The sequence below is a fragment of the Cupressus sempervirens genome, chromosome 7 (assembly GCF_028749045.1).
Source record: "Cupressus sempervirens isolate cs-2001-9-10 chromosome 7, ASM2874904v1, whole genome shotgun sequence".
Classification (NCBI taxonomy): Eukaryota; Viridiplantae; Streptophyta; class Pinopsida; order Cupressales; family Cupressaceae; genus Cupressus; species Cupressus sempervirens.
Window position 1 is genome coordinate 904,988,700 of NC_143124.1, and position 26,057 is coordinate 905,014,756.

Below are 26,057 nucleotides of genomic sequence, written 5' to 3' on the forward strand. Positions count from 1 at the left end.
ACTATGTAACAAAATCTATTTCAAGTTATTTATATTGCATATAAAGATTAGAGATGAAAAATATTTATAATAAAAAATGTTGAAATTAATTGTATTAAAATATATTATTAGTTTCTTAGATGCAAATTCCTAAATATTTCAACAGCATTTGAATATTTTGTGTGGACATATATTTATATCATATGATTATGATTATAAATTTATGAATATTTTCCAAATGTAAAAAAACATTTCTCTCTTTTTCTTATTGGTCAAGGGTAAAATTAGCAAGGAGAAAATAATTTTTATTACTAATTAGCCGACAGGCTACTTCTCTGAGGATCCTTTGCCTGGAAGTGTTGTTTAGGTCGGAAATACAAATCAGTGGTTCGATGGTATTCAGTTCGGACACGAAGGTGCTTGCAGAGTCATCATTATCCAGCATTATCCGCCAGGGTAGAGGATGTCTGAGTTGTTGATGTTTTCACCGCTTCCCCTGTGGTAATAGAATGACACATGACACATAGCTGCTGCACATCCAGAACCAGTGGCCAGGAGTCCATCGTCTGGGCAGATAGGTAAAGACGTGTAGTTATTTTCACTGCCTATGGAGTTACTGGCATGGGGTATGTCAGAAATCAACCGTCACTGGTCATTTTATGTCATGTTCCAGTTGAATGATTTCCACCGTCATGTCTCTGATGATTATCAAATTGTTGGTTGCAGGAACCAATAATCCAAGGACGGCAATAGTACACTCTGTTTCTACTCTGCATAATCGGTATTTTATGTGTACTTGATATTGCTTGCATGCTTTTCTATTTTGCAGTTGCTCGAGACTACTTGTTTCCTCTGGTTATGGTTTTAATGGATGATTCATCTCTCATTGAGTCTTTTATCTAGAGCCGTTATCTTAGGGTTTTCTGTGCTTCTTCCATCACGAGTTCTCTTTCTCAGAAGAAACCCTTCTTGAAAACTATGAATTCTTTGGGATTGATTTGGCCCATTGTCATTGGATGAATATAGTGCGGTGTTCGGGTTTTATGTGAAGCTTGTTTTTGTCGACATGGGGTTTTCCTTAAATAGAGATAACATTGAAAACCAGTAGTAGCAGAGCCAAGACCGATATTAGGAGCAGAGTACAAAATTTTGCATGCGTAAGGTTTTACAAAATAAAATTGTGATATACAGAAGCACAAATATAAATATCAGTGTTGTGATGCCACAGATATTCTTATGATCAGGATCCTCGATTCCTGTGACAGTAGAAGTCTTCAATGACTCATCCAAGGGATTTAATGTATCTAGCTCAAGTCCCTCACTGAGTTCTAAACCTTCAAGTCCATTACTTGTCCTGATAATAGATTCTTTTCTTCCTGTAAATTAATCTCCAAAATAGAGGGCTTTTTTGAAACCTTCAAGGTCAAAATCAATATGATGTCTATCCTCTGACAGTTGCCCCAATAATCCACCAGACCACCACCATCACTCATATCACATTACTCGGTCCCAAGGAATTTACGATTCATCCATATTTTTAATGGTACTGTTACGTCTATCAAATTCAGAGATTGGATTAGTCTGCCCGTCTCATTGCTTATGTGTATCAGCAGAAAAAATCACATCCCCTTCAAATTCATACCTTGAATCCTACCGCAGTAAAACTGTGAGAATATATGTAGATTAATGTAGCTATAGGTTTCCTCCATGTATCATTTCAGGTTAGGTGGTCATCAAAATTCTCCTTCAAGGTGTTGTCACTTGTCCATAAGAACAATTCATATGGATGCACTTGTCCTGAAGACCAATTCATACGGTGATACTTGTTGTATGGAATGGTCCATGTGCCACATGTCCTGTACTGTGATTGATATTTGGCACCACTTGGTCACATTTTATGTGAAGTTCTTATTATGAAAACCCACAAATAAGAGACATTAATATTTGTATACTTGTATTTGAATTGAGCATTAGTCTTCATGCTCTTTGGATGAACAAAGGGAACAAGGGAACGTCAGAATGTAGGTTCTCCTAGGTAGAACTGGGAAAGAAGAGGAGAGAGATTGTGTGATCTATTGTGATCATCCCGTTCCTCCATGCTAAAGAAGATATTGCCGCAGAATGTGCACTGAATGCGCCTACCATAATTGTGTCTGTTAATGGAATATGCGGTTCTGATGTAATAATCCCACCGTAACTTCTTCACTCTGATCCTTATTTTGTTGTCCTCCATTGTTGGTGCTTGTCTTTTCTATGCCAGAGACCAGGGTTAAGAGTTCCCCAACAAATCTTAAGTCAAAAGGAATAATACTGTTGCTGCTCACATCAAGCTCAACTGGTTGGATAAGGGTATAATTAAGGTTTTCATTGTTATAAGTAGGGTTTTCAATGTTCATTGGTATAATTAGGGTGTTCCAACATTTCCTCATCCTCCATTGGAACTAGCAAGTTCGGGTCTAACAAGTCACTCTTTTTGGAGGGCATTAAAGGCTGATAGATGATGATGGATGGGGTTGTTGCTAAAGGTATAGTCCTTTGGTGTGCTGTTATGTTCATGTTTGTATTTAGGGTTTGGGTTGTTGCAAGTGATTGATCAGTCCCCTTTGTGGTGTTGTTATCCCCTGTAGTGCCCTATAGAGAATACCCTTGAGTGATCCTTTTGGTGTTGTAGTTGTTCTCATCTGATTTGGTGGAGCATTCTGTAGTAATGACATCTTCATTAGGGCTTTCTTGAGTGGATACACCATTAGTTGTTGCAAAGCAACCTTTAACCTTCTTATGACTAGCTCTATCCCCTCTTAAGACCTGGTGAGACCTGAAGACCTTATTACAACTCCCACATCAAATGTCCCTTGCTTAATAGGAGGTGTTGTAGCAGCTTCAATTAACATAGTTTGATGAAGGATTCATCTTCCATTTTCAATAAGGGTCTCCTTGCAGAAGAAAGCATGACACGACAATGGACCATACTATGTTACTCTTTTATGTCACTTAGAGAGAGGTCTGCATTGACCTCCTTCACTTTCACTTACCCTTTCTTAGATTTATCTTCCATTGTGTCCAACAAATTTACTAGCTGTTCCTTTAGTGGATGTTGGTTTTTTTATTTGTTTCTACTTTCACTTATGTAAGCTGCTTCAATGCTTTCGGTATCACTATCATCATAATGGAGGTTGTGGGAGGCTACCTTTTCCTCTGATTCTCTTGATTCAGACTCGGTGTGGACGAAGATGGCTTCCATGGACATTCTGCAAACACCCATCGTAAACATGGTAAACATCCAAACATTAGTGATGCCAATAGTTGAACAAAGCTGAAAAACTTGAATTAAAAAGGAAACAAGCAGAAAAACTTGAATCGAAATGGAAAGAAAGCTGAAAAGCTTGAATTGAAATGGAAGATTACTAATATTCACAAAGCAGTAGGAAGTATGTTTAGTAGGAAGTTGGTGTGCACTCCCTCAAATTCTCTCTAGCTCATAATATGAACTCAGATGTTTTTAAGGCTCATCTCAGAAAAGTGAAAGTATAACTTGGATGAAGATCTGCATAGCAGCATGGGTTAAAAAAAAATACAATTATATATTTGAGATTCTCACAAGCAAACATTGAATTATTGGTTAACAAGATTAGATGCTCAAAGAGCCAAAAATGACCACCTATCCATGTTTATATTGAAATATAATGCTATTAAAGAACTTATTAGAAGTAATCAATATCAGTCTTACAAATTTTTTTAAAAATCCAGTAGGCTTACCCATGGGTAATCTACAAGAGATTATATAATGACTCTTAAGTTTCTTTATCAACTATTTACACAAAATCCATTTCAAAATCATCAAATTTTGACAGCTCATGTTGATCAACTTGTGTTTTCCTTTTCATAAATGTGCAAAATTATATCGTCAAATTTTAGATGCTTGGGCTTTATAAAAAGATCTATTATTCTGTTATTATAAAGGCAAAATACATTACTGAGAAGAGAAAAGAAACAAATCAGTTATGAAAAACAACATACAAGTGAAAATGTGCAAAGATATTGATAATTTGAGTTTTGGAAAATATTAAAAGTGTGATAAGGAAATCCAAATACAGAGATAAATCTAAATTAATTAATTTATAGGAGGATGGTCAGCTTGTCCAGATAGATTGGCCTAGAATGAAGTTTTTGCAAACTTGATTATAGCTTGATTACAACCACAAAAAAAGTTAACGTCTGGTCTTTGATATATGTCTTTCAGCTTGTTGCAATTGTTTTACATATACTAAACTTCAGTAGGATGACTTCTTTTAGTACTTTACTATAAATTTATCTTTCAAAACTATCAATTTGCTATAGGAAATGCAAAGCAAATTAGTGATGGAGCAACTGTCGTTGGTCTTATGAAGAAGGCAATAGCTGTACAACATAATTAATATGTTTACTCAACCTTCATCTAAATTTTATGTCAGTTATTGTCTCTTTCGATTCACATTGCAGATCAAACACACCATTTCCTATCTGAGCTCGATACTCGTACTATCATTGAGAGGATGCAACAATCCCCTCCTTGCAACCCACTATTTCTGACATGAACATGTCTTCCATCTGCCGAGCATTTACTCTAAAATCCCTCCCCTATTCCTCACCCAACTATAATACGAATAGGCCCAGTTGTTACAATACCAACAGTAGTAAAGACAACCAGATGACAAATCAATGACATTTCTCTGTATGTGTGTTTGTTCTGATCAAATATAGTATGGCACACCATTTATGTACTCAACAGGACAATGTCATTTTCATAGTTCTAATCCTTTCTTTCCTGTGCAATTCAATGACGGTTATTGTTTATTATTGATGCCTCTTAATTATGTTATAATTTATTGCTAAAACTATCCATTTCTAAACACAATCTTCAATGTAACAATCGGCGTAATCTTGGACCCATAGGTACAAGTGCTAGTAAATAAATAAATTTTGTAAAGGTTATTCACACTCACTAACTTATTCATCCACTAGTTTTGAAGTCAGCCTTTTTCTCTACTCTATCCATGCTAGTTAAAAACTATGGTGTTTTGTGATCAGGTAGATTCAAAACTAGATCTAATGTTCTATCTCTATATCATACAAGGCTAGAGCATTAACTATGGCAAGCAACAATACCCTGCAACCCTAGCCAAGCAAGGAGTTCAGAAATACTGGTAGACAAAGGCAAAAATATGATGATATAGTAAAGAAAAGAGGGTTTCTGGACATAACCTCAAAATCAGTTGATATGTCAATGAAACCCGAAACAACCAAAAACCCTCACTATTTCAGCGCCTCTAAAATGCAACAGTCAATTGCATTTGAAAACCCTTCACTATTTTCAGCTCCCCTACAATGCAACGGTCGGTCACACACTTGTCTCTTTTCCACTTCTCTGAAAACCTTACCTCTGTTCTCTCCAACGGATGCAATTAACTTCTGTTCCAGCTTTCTGACATATAATAAATTCATCTCTACCTCTTGGTAATCAATGCCTCTTTATCTCATGGTTCGTGTCCTGTCACAATTTAATTCTATTTTTAAATCTGAAAAAGCCCGAAAACCCCACTTATTTGGATTCCTCCAATCACAAATTAGGAATATCCATCTAATAATTGTTTTTAAAAATATTTTCTTCCCAAACTTTATAATATGACATCGTGCAAGAAAAAATAGAAATTGAATTTGGGTCCGAAAACATTAGATCCTTGCCTTAAAAAGGTAGGGACTAATAAGTAGAGACATCAGCAATAAGATGAAAAATATCTACATACAATGACAAGGGTTGAAGAATTCTGATCAAAGAATAAAAAACAAGGACAAATTAACTAAGAGAAGAGGGAGATGAACGGTTTCATATTTGACTATGAAATAATGATGTAAATGGTTTTTATAATAAACCATCAAGAGTGGCCTATCACCAAGATAGTGATACATGAAAACATAAGTAGTAGTCCATGTGGAATTAGTGAATGCCATCGTATATACGAAAAACAGTGATAAACATGTTGTGACATTAACTTCATCTATGTGCAATACAGATGTAAGAGGCCTCTTGGATCCATGGATTGTAATGTATGCATGATCCAGATTTATATAACCATCTCTTATAGAGCTTATAGCTTGTATGGGTTCCTGTGATAGTCTTAGGAAAGGCCTACATTAAATTAGTGTGAATAATGAAGCTCATAAATTAGCTAAGTTATATATGGTATCACACTTTTCCAATTCAAAATGTCTATTAAATGCATTTTTTTTACTAGTTTCTATCCAATTACTAAAGGTATGAAATTATTCCAGAAAAAGTGACATTTCAATAACTCTTACTATTTGTTATTATATTGTTTTAATAACATATAAACACGATTTTATATATCTTAGAGTCAAGAATATTCTAATATAGAGTTTATAGTGTTTTAACTAGATATAATATATTATAATTAAAAAATTTTACAAGCATGTATTTTAACACTCAAAAAGATGTTGATTTTAAGAAAGAAAAGAATATTAAATTAAATATAAAAAAATTAAAATTATATGACATTCTAGATAAGAGAGTCCTCTTCTAGAATGTATAATTTTTCTTTTGGTTAGAATAGATTTGTTTTGAAATATGTGGTGGGAGATGAAAACTGTCAATTTAGGTGAGTTAAGATTTGAATCATTATAGAAGAGAAAATATAGGTCTAAAGATATTTTTTATTTTTTATTGTCCTACCTATATATGTTATCTATATGTACATAAATCTGAGAGTGTTTATCAATGATGAAACATTAACTGAATATGAATAGATCTGGTTCAAATTTGCATGATAATAGTCACTATAATAGAGAGGACAATCACAACACCCTTGAGAAGCATGATAGATTAAAGAATAAAGTGATAGTTATAACAAGGTTTAATGATAGTTCAATGACCTTTGATAGGAATCATTACCAAGACATATCCAAATGACAAGGTCTTTAGGACTTGACTGAAAAATATAATTCAAGCTTCAAAACTAAATGGAAAGGCATAGTTCTGTGCCTTTGTGTGAAGAGACACAAGCAAGCCACAAAAATAGTGAGCAACAAAAAAGTAAGGCAACCATTATAGATTGGAATATTAGAAAGCAAAATTGGAGTAGAAACATGAAAGGATATAATGAACTATACACAAATGCGAGGACAGTCTAGTACTACATAAGACAGTGACAGACCTTTCCAATCTCAAAAGATGGAATGAGATGTTTGTGGGATATGTGAGATAATTTATATTTGTTTTTCTCATGTTCCTTTGCATGATGTAAGGTTAATTAAGTTCTTGATAGTACATGTTTTTGTTTGGTGCTCATACTTTTGTTTTTTGTTTGAGTGCAATAGCAGTGGAGTCCTATTAGCAGCACTTAAGTCTATCAATTTCTTTCATTTCATCCATTAGATTAGAAACTCCCATTGAGTTTAACACTCAAGAAACACCTTTTTTCTAGGCCTAATTAAAATGAATCTTTTGTAATGTGATTGTGTTGTCCGTGCAGTTGCAAATAGCCAACATCAGGATGCATGGGAAAATAATGATGAAATACTATAGTAGTGCTATCTTCTATGGACAAGCTCAAAGCCTCAAACATCCCAACATCATTTTTGAGGATTGGTTCATGGAAGGTATTTCCACAATCGCAATTGTTATTGTATTGTTTATTAAAACTATTAAGATTCATGATCATTTGATGCTTGCTATAAATGGTTTTTAAAAATGTGCCAGACTAATTGTAAGCTAACTACAGACTATGTTCATAATTTGGAACCATCTTAGTTAGCTCATCTTGGTTGTTGTTTTATTCTTAATTAAATTTTTTTGGTTGTTATAATTCCATTTTTCTTTGGGATCATTATGATCCGTGTCTAAATAAAATCTATGCATGCATTTTTTATATTTGTATTATCCTTTTAACTCTTTAAACTGCATCTTGAAAGATCAAATGTTTAGTAAAATTAGTATTCTTTTGGGTAGAAGAAGCCAAGAAACTATCTCTTGGACTTGTTAAATTTAATTTTTTTGGTTGATGATAGCTATAACAGTCACCTATGTTATTGGAAATGCCAAAGGGGCTGGTAATTTTAGTTTACAACAATTTAGCAACATCTTAGAATGTTAATAACTCTTACCATACTATAGTTTCCTTAAAGGACTCACAACTTTCTTCTCTGGCATGAATTTAGATTTTACAAATCTTGACATTTTTAGTCCTATTTGTTAATGCATGTAGCTTCGGTCTGAATTACTGTGATTATCATATACATATGTATATATGTACAATATTATGATGCGCATATTGTTATACATATATGCATATGTACTTGTTGTATGTGAACAAGTCACAGTTTGAAATCGATGATTTTTTTTTTCTGAGATCATTAAGGCATGATCAAAACTAATTATGATTCCTTTGATATTTAGATCATTATCAATCTATCCTTTATATCAGGCCGTAGATCTTAATGATTGGTAATACTTTGTTATACTTTGGTTTTCAGTGTAGAAGCAGAGCTTGTAAAATTGCTCTGGAATACAAAAGAAAGTTTGAAGAGCTTGATAGAGAATTTGAATTGAAGAAGAAAGAATTTCATGAGGCATGGATATCCCTGGAGGACACCAATTGCCAAATTGACAAACTATGAAATGAACTGATGTGCAAGTCTATGCATGTGGGCTTCTTAGGTACAAAGGAAATTGATCTTACATTGCTAACTTCAGCAATTCTTTATCTAATTTGCGCTTTGATATTGATTTTGCAATAATTTGTCTTATTTTTTATAGCTTATGCCATGGAGGGTCAAGAGAATGAGCTAAGGGATCTGCAAGACAAGCATGAGAGTGAGAAGAAAATGTGGGTCTCTAAAATCCACCTACTGAGTGACAAGCTAAAGGTAGGAACTGAGAACAATATTTTGTATTATCAGAGAGTTTTTTTTTTCTCTATGCATCAACTGTGCAATTTGAGCATGCTTTTGAATTGTTTCTGGGGATAGCAGATGCTAAAGAGTGACTTTGTTAAAATTATTAGAGGAGGCCAATTCTTATGTCTCATCATTTACTGATATGAGTGGAATGACTTCTGTTGTGCAAGCTCTACATAAGATTTAAATGTTTGAACTATTTTTGAATTTTTATTGCAAACCTTCAAGGAGCTGGTATTTTTATAATTTTTTATTTTGTAGTTGATCAGCACAAAGAACTGAAAGTCCAGTTCATTGAACTAAAAGAAAAGTTTGTAGAAGAATGTAAGGAATGCAAGCAACTCTATAACAAATTGTTGGAGATCAAAGGCATGTAAATAATTTCATGTTTCATATTATCTGCATTGAAACAATTCAGTCATTGGGGTAAATGATGAAGTCATAGTTACTTCTGTTTTTATTCAGGAAACATTAGAGTCTTTTGTAGGTGCCACCCATTGAGTGTTGAAGAGATCATACAAGGAGTCATTTCGGTAGCAAAGTTTGATGTTGCCAAAGACTGTGAGATCAACATACAAGCAAATGGGGCTCCCAAAAAGTCTTCAGATTTGATTCAGTTTTTACTTGACAAGATAATCAAGGTAAATGTAATTTACAGATGGTATAAGTTTTGTAAATATTTCAGTTGAAACTCATTTTTATTGTCATGTCAAGCATAGAAGTACATGATTTTTAGGAACAAGACATTTGTAACTATTGTTATTTTGGCAGAGGATGTTTTTGTTGACACTGCAGTTGTTGCCATTCCAGTTTTGGATGGGTGCAATGTTTGCATCTTTGCAGATGGACAAACTGGAACTAAGAAGACATTTATAATGGAAGGAATAAAAGAAAACTAGGGTGTCAACTATCGAACATTGGAGGAGCTCTTTAGAGTAGCCCATGAAAGAAAAGGGCAACTAAAGTATGATATCTCTGTTAGTGTTCTAGAAGTATACAATGAGCAAATCTAAGATTTTCTTGCAGCTCCTCCTTAACTAGGACAAACCATAAAGAAGTAAATCCTAAACACATTTAATGCTTCATGATTTATCTTGTCATTATATAGCTCTCAAATATTGATAATAAGCCAAAATATTTGAAATATTTGCATGTTTTATTGATAGGTTGGAGGTAAAACAGGTAGCTAAAGGGGTTCATCATGTTCCAGGGCTTGTTGAATCTTACATGCATAGCCCCAAATTTTTCAATCCTACTCCAATATCTTACAGAAAAATCATTTAAATTTTTTATGTTTTGTTTTTAAATTGGATGTGGATCATATGTTTGATTTTTAACAAGTCCTTATGTATTGGTATTTTGCAGTATACTTGTGTGATGGTTAGAGGTGAGAATTTGATTAATGGAGAGTGCAAAAGAAGCAAGCTTTGGCCCATGGATCTTGCAGGTAGTGAGCAAGTCACTAAACTGATGTTCAAGGAGAGCACCTTAAAGAAGCACAAAACATTAAGAAATCACTCTCTTTACTTGGGGATGTAATATTTTCTCTAGAAACCAAGAATAGTCACATTCCATTCAGGTTTGTTTGATAACAAAATCTCTCTCTCTCTCTCTCTCTCTCTCTCTCTCTCTCTCTCTCTCTCTCTCTCTCTCTCTCTATGTTTTATGTTGTATACATTGAAAGAGCACAACTTTCTCAACTTCTATTATCCATTGTTTGAATATAAAAACTCCAAGTTAACACATTTGCTACAAGATTCATTAGGTGTGAACCTTTCATTTCTAAATGTTTGGATTTCTAATTTTCTTTTTTCAGTTGTTACTCTATCTTTAGTTGATTGAAACAACTTGCGAGAATCTAAGATTAATTGTATTTGCAGGAGGAGACTCAAAAACTCTCATGTTTGTATAAAGTAGTCCTAATGAAAATGATATAAGTAAAACACTATGCTTTCTCAATTTTGCTAGTAGAGTTTGAGGCATAGAACTTGGTCCAACTCAGAAACAAATTGACCCAATTGAGCTTTTGAAGTGTAAATAGATGGTATTCCCTATTTATGGCTTATACCAAAAATGCTTCCAGAGAATACAAATTTTATAGATCGTGAAAATTTGATACTTTTAAAGTTATGTCACTTATTTAATCAGTGTTATTTGATGCTTTTAAATTTATATATGTGTTACATTTCTTGAAGTGATATTGCAATAATGTTTTTCTTATTTCTTTCACTTCTTATATTCATAATTTTTTTGATCGAATAGTTTGGAATTATTCTTTTGTGCTCAAATGAGTGTTCCAGTAATTCTTTATCTAGTTATCTATTTGACTAAACCAAATAATATCCCTGATATCAATGACCACCTGCTCAAGTACCCAATAAGCATACAATTTTAAAATTTAAATGGAGAATAAGTTGCTAAAATTTTAATCAAACAAGGTTTCAAAATTTATATTTCAGAAATTGCATCTTTTAGACCACTTAGCACATTATGAGTTCTACATAACAGTTTATCTAGATGTAAAGAAACAAAGTTATATGTTGTGGTAATAAAGTAAAATAATTGTAAATTACAAACAATAGTTTGTGTAAACATTAGGGAATAGTTTGTTTAAATTACAATCAAATTTATGTTGGGTATTTAAGTACCCGTTTGGTGAGCAGAATAGGAATACGTATTCCAAAAATTTTGAATTCCTTGTTTGGATGCACCAAAACGGGATTGGAATACGAAGTAAAAATGGAATATGTATTCCATTTTTGGCCCAAAAATGGGGTTTTGCAATTCCACCAAAATAGGTGGTATTGGAATACGTATTCCTATTCCATTTTTTTAAATTTTAGAAAACATAAATTTTTGGGTCTGCGAATTCCCATCAAATATTGGCTGAACCAAACGGAGAACAGGAATACGTTATATTCCAGAATACGTATTCCAGAATATGTATTCCTATTCCGCTCACCAAACGGGCCCTAAGTGTTTGTCTATTATTCCACCAAGAATTGAACTAGTTGAAGATTGTGTGGAACCATTTCAAATTGGTTTTGTAATTCCTTTTTAAGCCATGGCTCTATAAAATAAGAAGCATTATATTTGTACCTCTAAGATGTCATTTGGAAGAATATGACCACCATAACAATGATCAAGCAAGAAGGCTAGGCTAACAAATGGGTGACTAGTATTTAGGAAAGAAAGTGATGCCATGAAGATTGTCTACATAAACACTTAATAAACTATTTCACAATCTGGGAAGTGGTGTTGTTGGTTATTAAATCAATTGGTTGGTTTTTTACACTTAACTACTACAATTAAGGTTTTTCATTTTTTTGTTCCACAACTTTATTATAACAAGGGGAACAAGTCACATGTAATGATTTTGATAATGAAAAATTATCTTGATCTTTATATTATGCATTTAATAATATAACTATTCTTTAAAGGGTACTAGCTCAATGGAAGAGCACCTACTTTACAAGTAGGAGGATGGTGGTTCGATTTCACCGTACCTTAATATGATTAAATTAATGACTAAATAAACTACCAAATAAAATACCAAATATACTACAAAATAAACTTCCAAATATACTATCAAATATAGTACCAAATATACTACCAAATAAATTGCTAAATAAGCTACCAAATCAACTAAAAGATATTCTACCAAATAAATTACTAAATAAACTATCAAATCAACAACCAAATAAAGTACTAGACATACTACCAAAATTACCACATAAACTACCAAATAAACTACCAACTAACAATAATGAATGACTAAATCAATGATTAAAATATTTTTAGTCATAAATTTGGTTGGGAGATAAATGCCTGGCAATAAACTACCATTAGTCACGTGATCAAAATTAGTCACATATCTACAATTTTTAGTAGTTTATTTAGTAATATATTGTTGTTTTTGTACTAGTGTTATTTTACTAATTAAATGCTTTGTTGATCTAGTTTGTCCTATTTGCTGGTTGTTTTTATTTACATATTTCGCATAATTTGTTTACTCTACTCTTCCTTCCATTTTTTGGTCAAACCTCACACAGAGTTGTTGCTTGTCATTCAATACTTAATAATTACAGGGACCATAGCTTCCTCAATCATCTAGAAATCAATCTTCAAATCCTTCAACACACCTAGTAAAATGTGTCAAAGCCTCTGGGATAAATACCAAAGTTCGTATTTGTAACTCTTTATGGATAGCACGAAAGCTTGAGCTTGGTTCTACTAGTGAAGAGCCTTGAACAATGAAGTGCAGCAACAATTTATGTTATGGATCACTAGGGTTTCCATCTGATAGAGGGCCACTCTGATACCACTTGATGAAGAGCCACACCACCCTTACCAACTCACAACCAAGAATGCAACAATATGAAGACAAAGAAAATAAAATGCTTCCCAAAGAACTCTTTTATTATACTTGAAAATCTAATTACAACAACATTTTTGCAAGATCTCGCAAGATCCAATCCAAACCCAAGCTAGTCCAGATCCACACTCTGGTAGAAACCTCTGAGATCTCAACTTGTGCTCGCAAGCCACCAAGCAACCTCCTTGTTTCTAAACCGCAGCCACTAGCTCTTCTCCAAACCTAATCCAAGATCCAAGTGTAAACTGCCTCACATTCGGCGCTCGGTCTACACACTCACAAGTCTATCACAATCTTGCTGTAAACTGCCTCACATTCGGCGCTCTGTCTACAGACTCAGGAAAACTCACTCTTCACTTTCTCCTTCTCTTTCACACTTTGAAGCCTTCACCTTCCCAAGCTTCCACTTCTCGAGCTTCTCCTTCTCAAGCTACTCCTTGAGCTTCCACTCCTCAAACTTCTCCTTGAGCTTTCACCTTCTTCTCGAGCTTCTACTCCTCAAGCTTCCCCTTGAGCTTCTCCAAGCTTGATTTAGAAATGCTCATAGGCCTTGCTTAAATAGGCACTTACCACCCCATGCATGACTTATCCACAACCTTCTAGAATTCCTCCACAACCTTCTACAACTTCCAAAACTTTCTACAATATTCATAACTTTCTAGAATTCTTCCCACACACCTCGATAAATGAAATGACAACTATTTATTTTTTTATTTTTTTCCTATTATGCCACCTATGCACCTCGAAAATAGAAATCCTCTTTTTCTTTCTTTTCTCCTTTTTCCCCTTTTTTATTTTTTTATTATTTTTCCTCTAATTTTTGTCACTTTCTCTCTCCTCCACAATTTTTTTTTTTTTTTTTTCAAATTTTTTTTTTTTTGCCTTTTTTTCTTTTTCAATTTTTTTTTTTTCCAATAATTTTCCAATGCAAGATGCTCCTGCATCAGACTCCCCCGGTAGATAGAAAAGTGTGTCCCACACTTTGATGCCAAAAGAAAGATCTAGCACCATCTTCATCTTCACCAAAGGCTTCCACCTCAATAGGGACAACAAAACCACCATGCAAATCTTCCACATCTGCATTACTCTATCAAACACTAGAATCTCAACCATCCAATCAACAAGCTCATGCCCAAGAACAAACTGAATGTAATGCTTCATTAGCAAACTCCCATTCACATCAACAACTAGTGCGTCCATACCAGCAATAACAAACTCCACATCAGCATCCACATGTACATTTCCATCAACACATGCCAAACTCTCAACACTAGCAACCTCATTGCTCACAAAATGCTCTACAATACATAACTCACCACCAACAGCAACCGGATCATCCACGACCAAGTGCTCTGTAGTCTCCATGTCAGACTCAACCAACTGATCATGAAAACCAATCTCCATCCCAACATTAGAAAGGTTAGGAATATCCTCAGCAACAACCTCTAGTTGCTCTGCAGGTTCTGCATCAGGCTCCACGAACTGATAAGCAAAACCATCCTCTTCCACCTTAACCTTCTTAGCTTTAGCATCCAACCGAGCAAACATCTTAGAAAAATTCCTCTCCACTATATCATGGATTTTGGAAATCATCTTAGGGTCGAATCCTCTTGGAGCCATCTCCCAAGATCTTCGTAAACCCTCTGCAACAAATCCTTCCTACGCCCCTTGTGACAACCAAATTGTTTGCAAGTCAGATCGCAACTTGCCACCTCGCACGAACAATCAGGAACCACATCACAAGTCTAGGACAACGGATTTGCAGTCCACCAGCTCTGATAAACTTTGCCCAACCAAGGTCCTGGTACAAACTGCCTCACACTTCGGCGATCTGCTTGTACACTCAGGATCTCCTGCTCTGATACCACTGATAGAGGGCCACTCTGATACCACTTGATGAAGAGCCACACCACCCTTACCAACTCACAACCAAGAATGCAACAATATGAAGACAAAGAAAATAAAATGCTTCCCAAAGAACTCTTTTATTATACTTGAAAATCTAATTACAACAACATTTTTGCAAGATCTCGCAAGATCCAATCCAAACCCAAGCTAGTCCAGATCCACACTCTGGTAGAAACCTTTGAGATCTCAACTTGTGCTCGCAAGCCACCAAGCAACCTCCTTGTTTCTAAACTGCAGCCACTAGCTCTTCTCCAAACCTAATCCAAGATCCAAGTGTAAACTGCCTCACATTCGGCGCTCTGTCTACAGACTCAGGAAAACTCACTCTTCACTTTCTCCTTCTCTTTCACACTTTGAAGCCTTCACCTTCCCAAGCTTCCACTTCTCGAGCTTCTCCTTCTCAAGCTACTCCTTGAGCTGCCACTCCTCAAACTTCTCCTTGAGCTTTCACCTTCTTCTCGAGCTTCTACTCCTCAAGCTTCCCCTTAAGCTTCTCCAAGCTTGATTTAGAAATGCTCATAGGCCTTGCTTAAATAGGCACTTACCACCCCATGCATGACTTATCCACAACCTTCTAGAATTCCTCCACAACCTTCTACAACTTCCAAAACTTTCTACAATATTCATAACTTTCTAGAATTCTTCCCACACACCTCGATAAATGAAATGACAACTTTTTATTTTTTTATTTTTTTCCTATTATGCCACCTATGCACCTCGAAAATAGAAATCCTCTTTTTCTTTCTTTTCTCCTTTTTCCCCTTTTTTATTTTTTTATTATTTTTCCTCTAATTTTCGTCACTTTCTCTCTCCTCCACAATTTTTTTTTTTTTTTTTTTTTCAATTTTTTTTTTTCTTGCCTTTTTTTCTTTTTCAATTTTTTTTTTTTTTCCAATAATTTTCCAATGCAAGATGCTCCTGCATCACCATCCTAGGGCATAAGCATCATGTGTTTGTCTGCAGAAAAATATGATTATAATTTATGGAGTCCCCTTGCAATTTGAATCTGCCTATCAAGAAAATTGCAAGTCATAACCAATTTCAGCTATCCCTTAGCTCCGCATAATCCCAGGCAATTACTACATAGGCCTACAAATATATAGATGTCTCCCAAGTCTAAATCGTGAATAGGAAAGTGCAAATTCAAGCTTTAAATTAAATCATAGGTTTCAATGAAAATACTTAGAATTTAATTTGGACATGGGACCGGCAATTTTCCTTTGCTTTTTACCAACGATTTTCCACCGTTTTTAATAGTGATATCTCTGAATTTTTGCAACAAACTTCCTCCTGATTTTGGCAACAAATTTTATTTTTCTTTTGTTACAACATGGTCTTTTGACACCGAAAACTATTTATATTTCTCTATCTGTATCTTCACTAACTTAACATTTTCATTTTTATTTCTAAATGAATTGATAATTTACATATTTAAAGATTATAATTCTAACAAACATTTTATGTGGTGTTTATTAAATTATTTTTAAGAATATATTTTGTCTATAATAAAATTAAAAAAATTGACATGTAGATGGTTGATAAGTAGGAGACAATTTCCATTGCAAGTCAAATTGTGATATTGCTATCAAGATTTAAATGTGTGATCTTGAGTCAAACTCATTGACCCATGTGTAGATGGTTGTCAAATTTAACATCAAAAGATAACATTAACACACTCACACCATCCAACTTCACCCATTTTGCCATTGTAAAATACACATTAATAATTTAACTAGTTCGATGTATTTCTTAATTTTTCAAATAAAATTCTTATAAAAATATTTGCCAAATTATAAAAATTTTATTTTAAAATGAGAATAGTGCACAACGGTAGGGGAGAGGAACTAGTAGTCGTGAGGGCTAACTTCGTCAACATGTTGCCGCTACATGGGATGTCATAAGACCTTCTTTTTTTTTTGAAATGTAAAATGGACATTGAACTACCTACAACTAAGGTTTGAAGGTGTGACTCGTCATGCAACTCGTTAAAATAGTTCACCTAGTGAAATGTGTCTAAAAAATGACTTTTTGAACATTCGACCAAAGCTTAATCTAAAAATCTCTACTAATTGAATTTAAAGTTATCATTTGTTGTTAATAGAATATTGTATAACTATATGAAATTTAACATATATGGAACTTAAGTGGACCAACTAGTTATTATTAATCATAAATATTTGTTATATATAATTTTTATAAGTAACACAAAAAGACAAATACTTTAACACAAAAAAATTATTTGTTGTTATAAAAATAACACATTATTATATAAAATACAACATATATCCAACACAAAGGGACCATTAGTTGAACACTAATTATTTTTTAACAATCTCACACATTTCATAAGAAAACACAAGACATTTATTGGTATTCACCTTTTATATTTGTGAGGATACATATTATTAATATGGTTTACTTTATGCATATACATTGCGACCCCAATAGTTGTACACATAAGAATAGTATGTGTACACTAAGATATCAATGTTTATTTAACTGAGCATATTATGTTTTGAGTGACACATATATTAGATAGCTATGATATTTTGTGTGAGACAAAAAGTTATTTATTTCACTCATTAATGAATTCATTTATTTAGTTTTTCTATAACATTTATAAGTTTTCATGTGTTCAAGTATTGGCATATTTTTTATCAACATTTGAATTTTTTTATATTTACAAATAGATCAATTAATTACAATACATAGTAATAAAAATGTGTTGGAAGATTGGACTCTATGTTCACCATAGAGTGATTGACTGTTGGACCTCGCTCAACTATTGGATCCTCTCCCCTATACCGTGAGCGTCTCATAAAAAACATTGGACAGTTTTTCCTCCCTTGACTTTCAACAACTGTCGAGCATATCAACAGCGTGTACCTAACATTGTCTATGTATATTTAAGTAAATTTGCGATCTTTTAGTTTTATAGTACCGCCATCTGACAGAGAGGGAGTTATTGCAGTTGCAGAGGGAGGATATGGAATACCCGGTTCAACAACAAGTAGTCTGTGTTGTAGAGCAGCGCTTTTGTGCTGCGTATCCCATTCAACTCACTATGCAAAAGAATCGCCTCACTCACACCGGAGGCGACTTCATCGTCACCGACTCCACCGGCAACGTCGTCTTCAAAGTCGCCGGGAAATTATTCAGCTACCACAACCGCCGCCTTCTGCACGACGCCGCCGGAAATCGCGTGCTCACCATGAAAACAAAGGTATAATCAAATCCTTACTAATGGCAACTATTTAAATTCCAGGGTTTAATTGGGGTGAATCGCAGGCGTTTTCGATGCACGGGCGGTGGGAGGCATTCAGCGGGCACATCACCGATCGCCGGAGTTTTCTCTTCTCTGCGAAGAAATCGTCGGTGTTTCAGCTGAAGACGGAACTTCATGTGTTCATGGCCGGCAATCAGGATGAGAAATTCTGTGATTTTCATGTGAGGGGCAGCTATTCCGATCGATCCTGCACTGTTTATCAAGGCGACCGTATTGTCGCAGAGGTGAGCCGGAAAAATTGGCCCTAATAATGCTACTTTATGATGATAATTGAAACGGTCAAAATTGGCCCTAATTTTGATACTGTGCTTGTAGTTTTGGTGGTGTATTTGGAGATGAATAAGTTGTGTTTTGTATTGGATGAATCAGATGAAGAGGAAATACACGGTGGCAAACGTGCTGCTGGGGAGGGACACGTTTGTAGTGATGGTGCAGCCTGGCGTGGATCACGCCTTCGTCGTTGCTCTCACTGTTATCTTGGACCATATCAACCAGTAAACCGTACTTGCTAAGTTTCCCATAAATTGTATCAAAAGGGACAAATCTACAGATGGAGAAACATACTGGTTTTTTTCAGTACATTGGTTTTTCAGATTTACAACACAGAGCATCATTAATATGATATCTTCAAAATTACAGAAGATCATTAATATGATATGCTGAAATCTATTTGTAAAAGGTAACAATGGTAAAAGAGGGTAACCACATCCCCAAGGCAAATCTGTACTAATTACGTAATGCTCGTTGCAATCCCGACACGTTACTCCTTCGCTATTATGTAATTTGGCTTATTTTTATTGGCCGCAGACGCTCTCTTGTTGGGAAATGTGTGTTCTCGTCAAGTTTGTCCACTCGGAAATTGTCGCCTTTGAATTTTCTCATAGCTTAAAAATATCTCTATTTGAAACCTTATCATAGAATTAGTCTGCACTTTACGTGCGTTGCAAATACAAAACTCAGTCGTGTATAAATTTGAGTAATGTTTTTGGTTTTATTGGTATTTATGAAATTTCAGCTAATAATATTTTTTTTGTGATATAAAGATTATTCCTTGTAAAGAATGCTTTTAGTTAGTGTAGATTTTATAGAAGTTCTTATAGAGTACAATTATGATTTAAGAAATTATAAAAATTATTATTGATCTAATTTTTATATTCAAATTAAATGAGTGAAATCTAAGGACTCGTGCGCTTTCTAAAATCATGAAGTTCTCGTCCTCGAGACATCCTTATATTAGGTACTTGGAGTACCCAAGTACCCCACCTACATCATTCCACAACCACACTACCGTTCAGTTGACTATTTGAATTTGAGTTTTAAAAGTTACTATAGGGTATGTACTATGTTACTATATTGAATATTCAATGGTTCTAGTTTGTGTTGCAATTTTGTTATACTCAAGTATTTCAATTTGGTATGTTATACTGAAACATCATTTCATAACATTTCAAGTTCTATATGTATAGTACACAACACATCCCCGTTGTCATCCTCTCACCTCGCCGCCATCTTGATGTACACAAGCACGAGCGCTACACTAAATTAAACATAAATATAGAAAAGGTATTGTAGAGTTTAAGTATTATTCAAAGAATCTGAGAAAAATATTATTTACATAGTATTTTGTGTACTTTCTAAAAGTGTGTGAAGAAAATGTCTATGAAAGGATCATTGTTTCTATTATAAAACCAAGAAATGTATATCCTATCCTAAACCTAACACTAACACTATTTCAAAATCAACAAATTTTATATAATATAATATTAATGTAACAAATTTATTTATATTACATGTTATTTGTCATTTCTATTGTTGATGGAGAATTCTTATTCGACACATATATTTATGTTTCACAAATTTATTTTAAATAATAATAATAATAATAAATCTTTAGACAATATATCCATAGATATCTTTACACACACTTTAAATTGAAGATATACATACTAGTTTAATTTAAAAAAATAAGAATAGTAAATTGAGATTAATAATGATTTAATAAAAATATAAGTCTTAAGAATAAATATAAATTTAATTTTCAATGGAAGGCAAGGATATAAAAAAATATTGATATTAAATAAAATATTATTTACTTATTATAAATCTATGTATTTCGAGGAGGTGTTCACGCGAAAAGCAAAGGTTTCTAAGACGGGGATGTCCCCCTACAGTCCCTAATTAGGAAAAAAATGTAGGGGACATTCCTGGTACTTGGGGACTTGTGGAAGGAAAAAAATGACAACTGGTTGTCCCCATTTTTTGTGAAACTTAAAAAAAATTTAAAACAAAACTTTATTGTGTTTGTCCCTACTTGGTTGTCCAGTGGACTCTGCCCCTCCAAATGCCCTAAAGGTTCAAATTAGACCACATTATGGTTGTTTTGTCATTTGTTTGGTTTGAGTTGTAGCTGGCTGGGATTTTCATTTTGTAAGAAGAGGTGATTTTTTTGCTTCCAAGACTTTGAGTAGTAGTCTGCTTCGTTTGTCTATATTGTGTTTTCTATATTGAACCACATGATGATGAAACTTTATGGTAGCCATCTAGCCTTTGGGTATATTTAGATTTCTAGATTTTTATGATATTGTTCATTGCTTAACTTATATTTAAATATTTGTGTTCACATATCGGTATGCATATTGACAATTAGGTATTGAAATTGGTTATTATTTCCTAGATGACATTCAAATGATGTATGTTAAGGTTCTTTAATGTTTAAGCTTGTATAAATTTTGTAATTAAATTCATATGAATGACATGTATATTTTAAAATTTCCCTATAAATATAGCCGTCCCCATTTGTCATCTCCCTAGTCCCCAAAATCTCCAAAAAAATTGCCCTCCTAAAAACCCATCTGATCGTCCCCCTCCCAGAAAGTCAGGGGAACATAGTTATAAATGTAAAAATAAGAAAATTTATTTGAATATAGAAAATGCAAGCAACAAAATATCAATTCTAGGTATGAATAGACCTCCTAACAATAAAGAGATTTTTTTTCCTTTGTCGTCTTCTAATGATTAGGATTCATGATTGCAAAGACTTTCATAAAAATTTAAAAAATACAAAATACAGAGTAAAAACACACCAACAATTTTTTTTTTTCTTTTTTCTTTTAAAGTGATAATAGGGTTAAATGTAATACATACGTATTTGAATAGAATTACTTAACTACCTCCTACTCATGTATGGTTACGAAATTTAAGTATAAATCATATGCAAATTTTCTTAACATATTTTAAACTTAAATTGCAAAACTTAATATATATTACCATGCTTTCTAATTAACCTCAATTAAATGAATATGATTTCAAAACATAAGAATGCCACATTAAGATAAAACATCATCACATCTAATTTTTAAGTAACATATGCAAAAATTGAAAAACTATAAGATTCAGATGCAAGAATGATACCCAATTTTTTTTTCAACAATGTGGTTCAGTCATTTTTCATTTATTTTATTAAACCACCTGATTCAAAGCTCCATCGGGAAAGAACTAGTAAAAAAACCCGACATCGTTGCCACTACAACAAAAGTTTAAAATACATTTCTACACAAGATTTTAATCTCAAACATAATTGAATTTCAACAATCAATATAAATTTCCATCATGGCCCTTAACAAGGGATTCATTTCATTTTCTACAATGCATCGCTGAGATTGTGGAGAGAACAAAAACTAATCGGGAGACAACCAAACATAACATGAAGACAAAATCAAACATTCACTCCCACCCACGTTTGCACAACAAGTTTGACATTGAACCAAACTAGGGAGAAGGTGGATTTTTCCAACAGGAGATGTTGGCCACAACACCATAACATATGCCCAATCGAGGCTAAAATCTCAAGAACTTTCGTTCTTCCATAGATGCCCTTTTGAGGCTGATATCACAAGGACATTCATTCTTTTACTTCTCAAATTTTAAAACTCAAACACATGGTTTGTGCTGATGAGTAGGGGCCCATAACACCCTACCCTCTCTCCCTCTTCTCGTCCTGGGAAGAGACTCTACACTGTCAGAGTCCGACTAAAGACCTTCTCACGTACATGGCCACTTCTTCCCTATCCGAGGGTGAGTAATGCCAATACACCCATAAAAATCCCCTTGAAATTTAAAGCAAAACACAAAGGAAAGACATTTAAGAAAACTTGTTTCAATCCCTCCCAACATACTCAACACACGCACAGACATACATAAGCAATAAAATTGAAACATGAAGCACAACATGAACAAAATGAGGTGAAGTATTCCTACCTTCAAAAATTAGGTTATGGCAAATGAACAAGTTTGAGATGAGCTTGCTTTCCTTTCCTTTTCCTTCAATTCTAAATTCCACTCTAAATCTAAGGGTTGGGTGAACACTCATTCCCTCTCAAAATTGCCTCTAAATAAGATCTTAAACTCAACCACTCTAAAAAGAAATAACTGCCCCACTTGCCTAAAGTTCTAGAGGCTTCTAACCCAACTAGACATAAGGTTGACCTCAAAGTGGAGTTAAAGTTATCCAACTCATGATGAAACACTCAATTTTCGTAATAAAGCAAAAATGAGGTTTTTGGATGACCATAAAAGTCAACAAAAAGGGCTAGAGGGGTGGAAAATGCCCCAACCCATACCCATACCTCTTGGGTATTAAGATTTCATGATTTAAGGCCTTAGGGATTGATTAGGGACCAAACAAAAGCTAGGAATTTTTAGGACTATCTAACAACTCCAAAAAGCAACTTAAACACTAATCTGTATTAGGGGTAACTAAACTCGATTAAAAATAGGTTAGCAAAAAAGGGCACTAAATTAGTCTGACTAAGGTTTGTAGGTAACTCAGCTCACCCTAACTAGCATGCTGGAATGCACATACAATTTACAAGTGACAAGAGACACTATAAAAATACTGTTACGAACGTTAACATTTACTAAATTACAGAAAGATACATTCATACATCTCACAATAAAATTATACAAACAACGAGGTTTGCATCTTTTGTTAGATTCAACCCTAGTTTCCACAATTGGTACATAGGGTTTAGTTCCATTTCTCCATTAGATTTTTTGGCTAAAATATCTTGCACACTCATTGCACGCATCAGTAGCTTAAGAAAATCACATGCATATATTCAAAACTTATCTAGATAGTTACATAAATCAAAACATGAATCTTTCATTTAAGTAATCCTTTCTTATTTCTAGACACATTTAATCATCAGTGATTACATAATCAATATAACATAACTTTATTCATTAATTCATATTAAAATACTAGAATAATCATCGTTAGGCATGCATATAATTAAACATCGTAAACATCGTTAATAAGGCATATTAAGCTATCTAAAAGCATAAAACCTAATCATGGAGGTACCAAAATAAACACCCTCATTATTAGGTGAAAATACCTCGCATCATTATTAGTGAAATTTTAATGTTTTAAACACTTGAGATAGTGTAGTAGTTCTCAAATCACTAAGTATTAAAATATAGATGTATCAACTGATCTCAATTTTCATTAGGACATTCACAACATAAAACATTACTTCATATCTTATTAAATCTCCTGTAATGGTTTTAACGGAGGATTTATATTTGATAAGTACATATGAGGAGGGTCCTTACATCCTACCCCACTAGCTATTAACTTCCTCCTGGAAGTCGCACAGCTAAAATGTTCATCTTATGCTAGACCTTGTCTAGACTTATACCAAAATTTACTCATGTAAAATTAATGATCAATAATTCATATACATACTCAAGGGTGATAACATATTTACCTAATTATTCTTACTAAAAGGGAAGTTGAATCCAAAGCTTTGACATGTTTACATTTTCCAAGGTTAATCACTCCTTAAAACATATAGGTTACAAATAAACATCTTTATAATCTAATATAAATATACCTAGAGTCTCTAGCATAAATAAGATATTTCGAATTCCACATACCCACTCATCGGGTAACAGCTGTACGAAACTCCCTCAAATTAGTTTTCTTATAATGCAACTTGACTCTAATACTTGAACCTTTAGTCCATGTTAGGTTGATGACCTCATCGCAACTTTACTTACTCTATATTGTAGGGTTATAATTGGTCCAAGAATTTCAATGTTAGAGTCTATGAGCATTCACTTGATAGTTAAAGCTTGCTGATAGAATTAAACTCACATAACCCTATCTCAAAAGTTTACATTTTTCCCACCATTTAATTTTTTGTTCTTACCACCATATTTTTAGATAGATTTAATCCTCGATTAGGATTCCACTATATATACATACTACACTGCAATGGTTATGAGAAGTAGATGAAGGATTAAGAGTGAGTTTCAAATACATATTATCAAGATGCAGAGTGGACATCTTCCACATGATGTACAGGTTTGAACCCCTGAAGTTCTAACTATATGGGAGTACTTAATTCTAGTTGAATGAGTTGATCAATTGAACATTAGGTTCAAATTACAAATGTACGATATCAAGTTCAAGATACATATTTAGGGTTTCTAAGTTCACACGTCGACTATGACGCTATCCCTTTAATACTATACTAGATCAACCCTTAGGAAGATCTAATTCTGCACTTAAAGATGATTCTATCATACTATACTAATACTTGATTCCAATTATTTTAAAAAAAAACTATTAAACTAATTAAAATCATTAATTAATTATTATTAAATCATTTACAATGTTCATTCCATCTTCAAACATAATCCAATTTACCAACTCAAGATGTCTAGTAAATTTCATCTTACAACCCCTTTTAAACATTACATGCACATTTGACATGTCCTGATAACACCTTAAAATTGAAACATTAATAACAATAAAATCATTTCTAATCAATTATTTAATAAAATAATATAATGCTTAGGTTCATTAATTATTTTAAATCTAATTATACACATAATCATATATTGAAGGACATGGGTGACCACCTGTTACTATCACGGTTAAGCTCCAATACTAATTCTATAGACTAATGTTCATAATACCTTTTACCAACTTTATTAAATTTATTATTTCTAGTTGTCAAAATGAAATCAAATTTCAAATGCTTACTAGAATAATTAAATTTAAAACTAAATTCTAACATATAACTTCTAACTATAAAATAATTACTAACACTTGTATTTAAATATGAAACTTAGAAAACATAACTTATAATCAAACACTTGCTTTATATATATATAATAATAATAGACTTACCTTTATTTGAAAGAATAACTTATATATTATTTAATTCCTACTTTAACTTTATTACCACCTTTTTAAAACACTAACATCTAATCAACTAACTTTTAACATATACTATAATCGAATTTCAAACACTAACTAAGCCAACACTAATTACTATCTAACTTTAAATTTCAAACACTAACTAAGCTAACACTAATTACTATCGAACTTTAATTGACTCTCGTACAATTCGGACAATAGGGGTGATGATTATCGGCTTATCCAATGGAGGACGCGTTGTTCTTATTCAACACGATTATTTTATTGAAAAAATTGGCAATGGAAAGGGTCAAGAGCCAGCATAAAGATTTATACCATTAATAACGTTCGTC

General features: G+C 33.4%; 1 protein-coding gene, 1 long non-coding RNA gene and 1 pseudogene across 2 annotated transcripts; all 3 read left to right on the plus strand.

The window, feature by feature from the left end:
• Nucleotides 1-268: 268 nt before the first annotated feature.
• On the plus strand, nt 269-8,990 carry LOC149550437 (uncharacterized). The gene is made up of 5 exons (XR_016354522.1): nt 269-605; nt 706-760; nt 7,506-7,632; nt 8,506-8,689; nt 8,789-8,990. It is a non-coding gene; the product is annotated as an uncharacterized LOC149550437 (long non-coding RNA).
• A 663-nt stretch (nt 8,991-9,653) lies between these two features.
• LOC149550438 (kinesin-like protein KIN-14R) lies at nt 9,654-10,517 on the plus strand (annotated as a pseudogene).
• Nucleotides 10,518-18,091: 7,574 nt separating this feature from the next.
• LOC149550439 (protein LURP-one-related 15-like) lies at nt 18,092-19,407 on the plus strand. The gene is made up of 3 exons (XM_089795083.1): nt 18,092-18,434; nt 18,500-18,721; nt 18,867-19,407. Exons 1-3 carry the CDS (start codon nt 18,198-18,200, stop codon nt 18,993-18,995), a joined length of 588 nt encoding a protein of 195 aa, XP_089651209.1. The 5' UTR covers nt 18,092-18,197; the 3' UTR covers nt 18,996-19,407.
• Nucleotides 19,408-26,057: the final 6,650 nt, after the last annotated feature.

What these genes read in the sequence shown, in the direction of transcription:
- LOC149550439 (XM_089795083.1), top strand. Translation starts at nt 18,198, where the DNA reads ATGGAATACCCGGTTCAACAACAAGTAGTCTGTGTTGTAGAGCAGCGC. An exon ending in TGCTCACCATGAAAACAAAG is followed by an intron (nt 18,435 to 18,499) that starts GTATAATCAAAT and finishes GGTGAATCGCAG; the next exon opens with GCGTTTTCGATGCACGGGCG. An exon ending in GCGACCGTATTGTCGCAGAG is followed by an intron (nt 18,722 to 18,866) that starts GTGAGCCGGAAA and finishes TGGATGAATCAG; the next exon opens with ATGAAGAGGAAATACACGGT.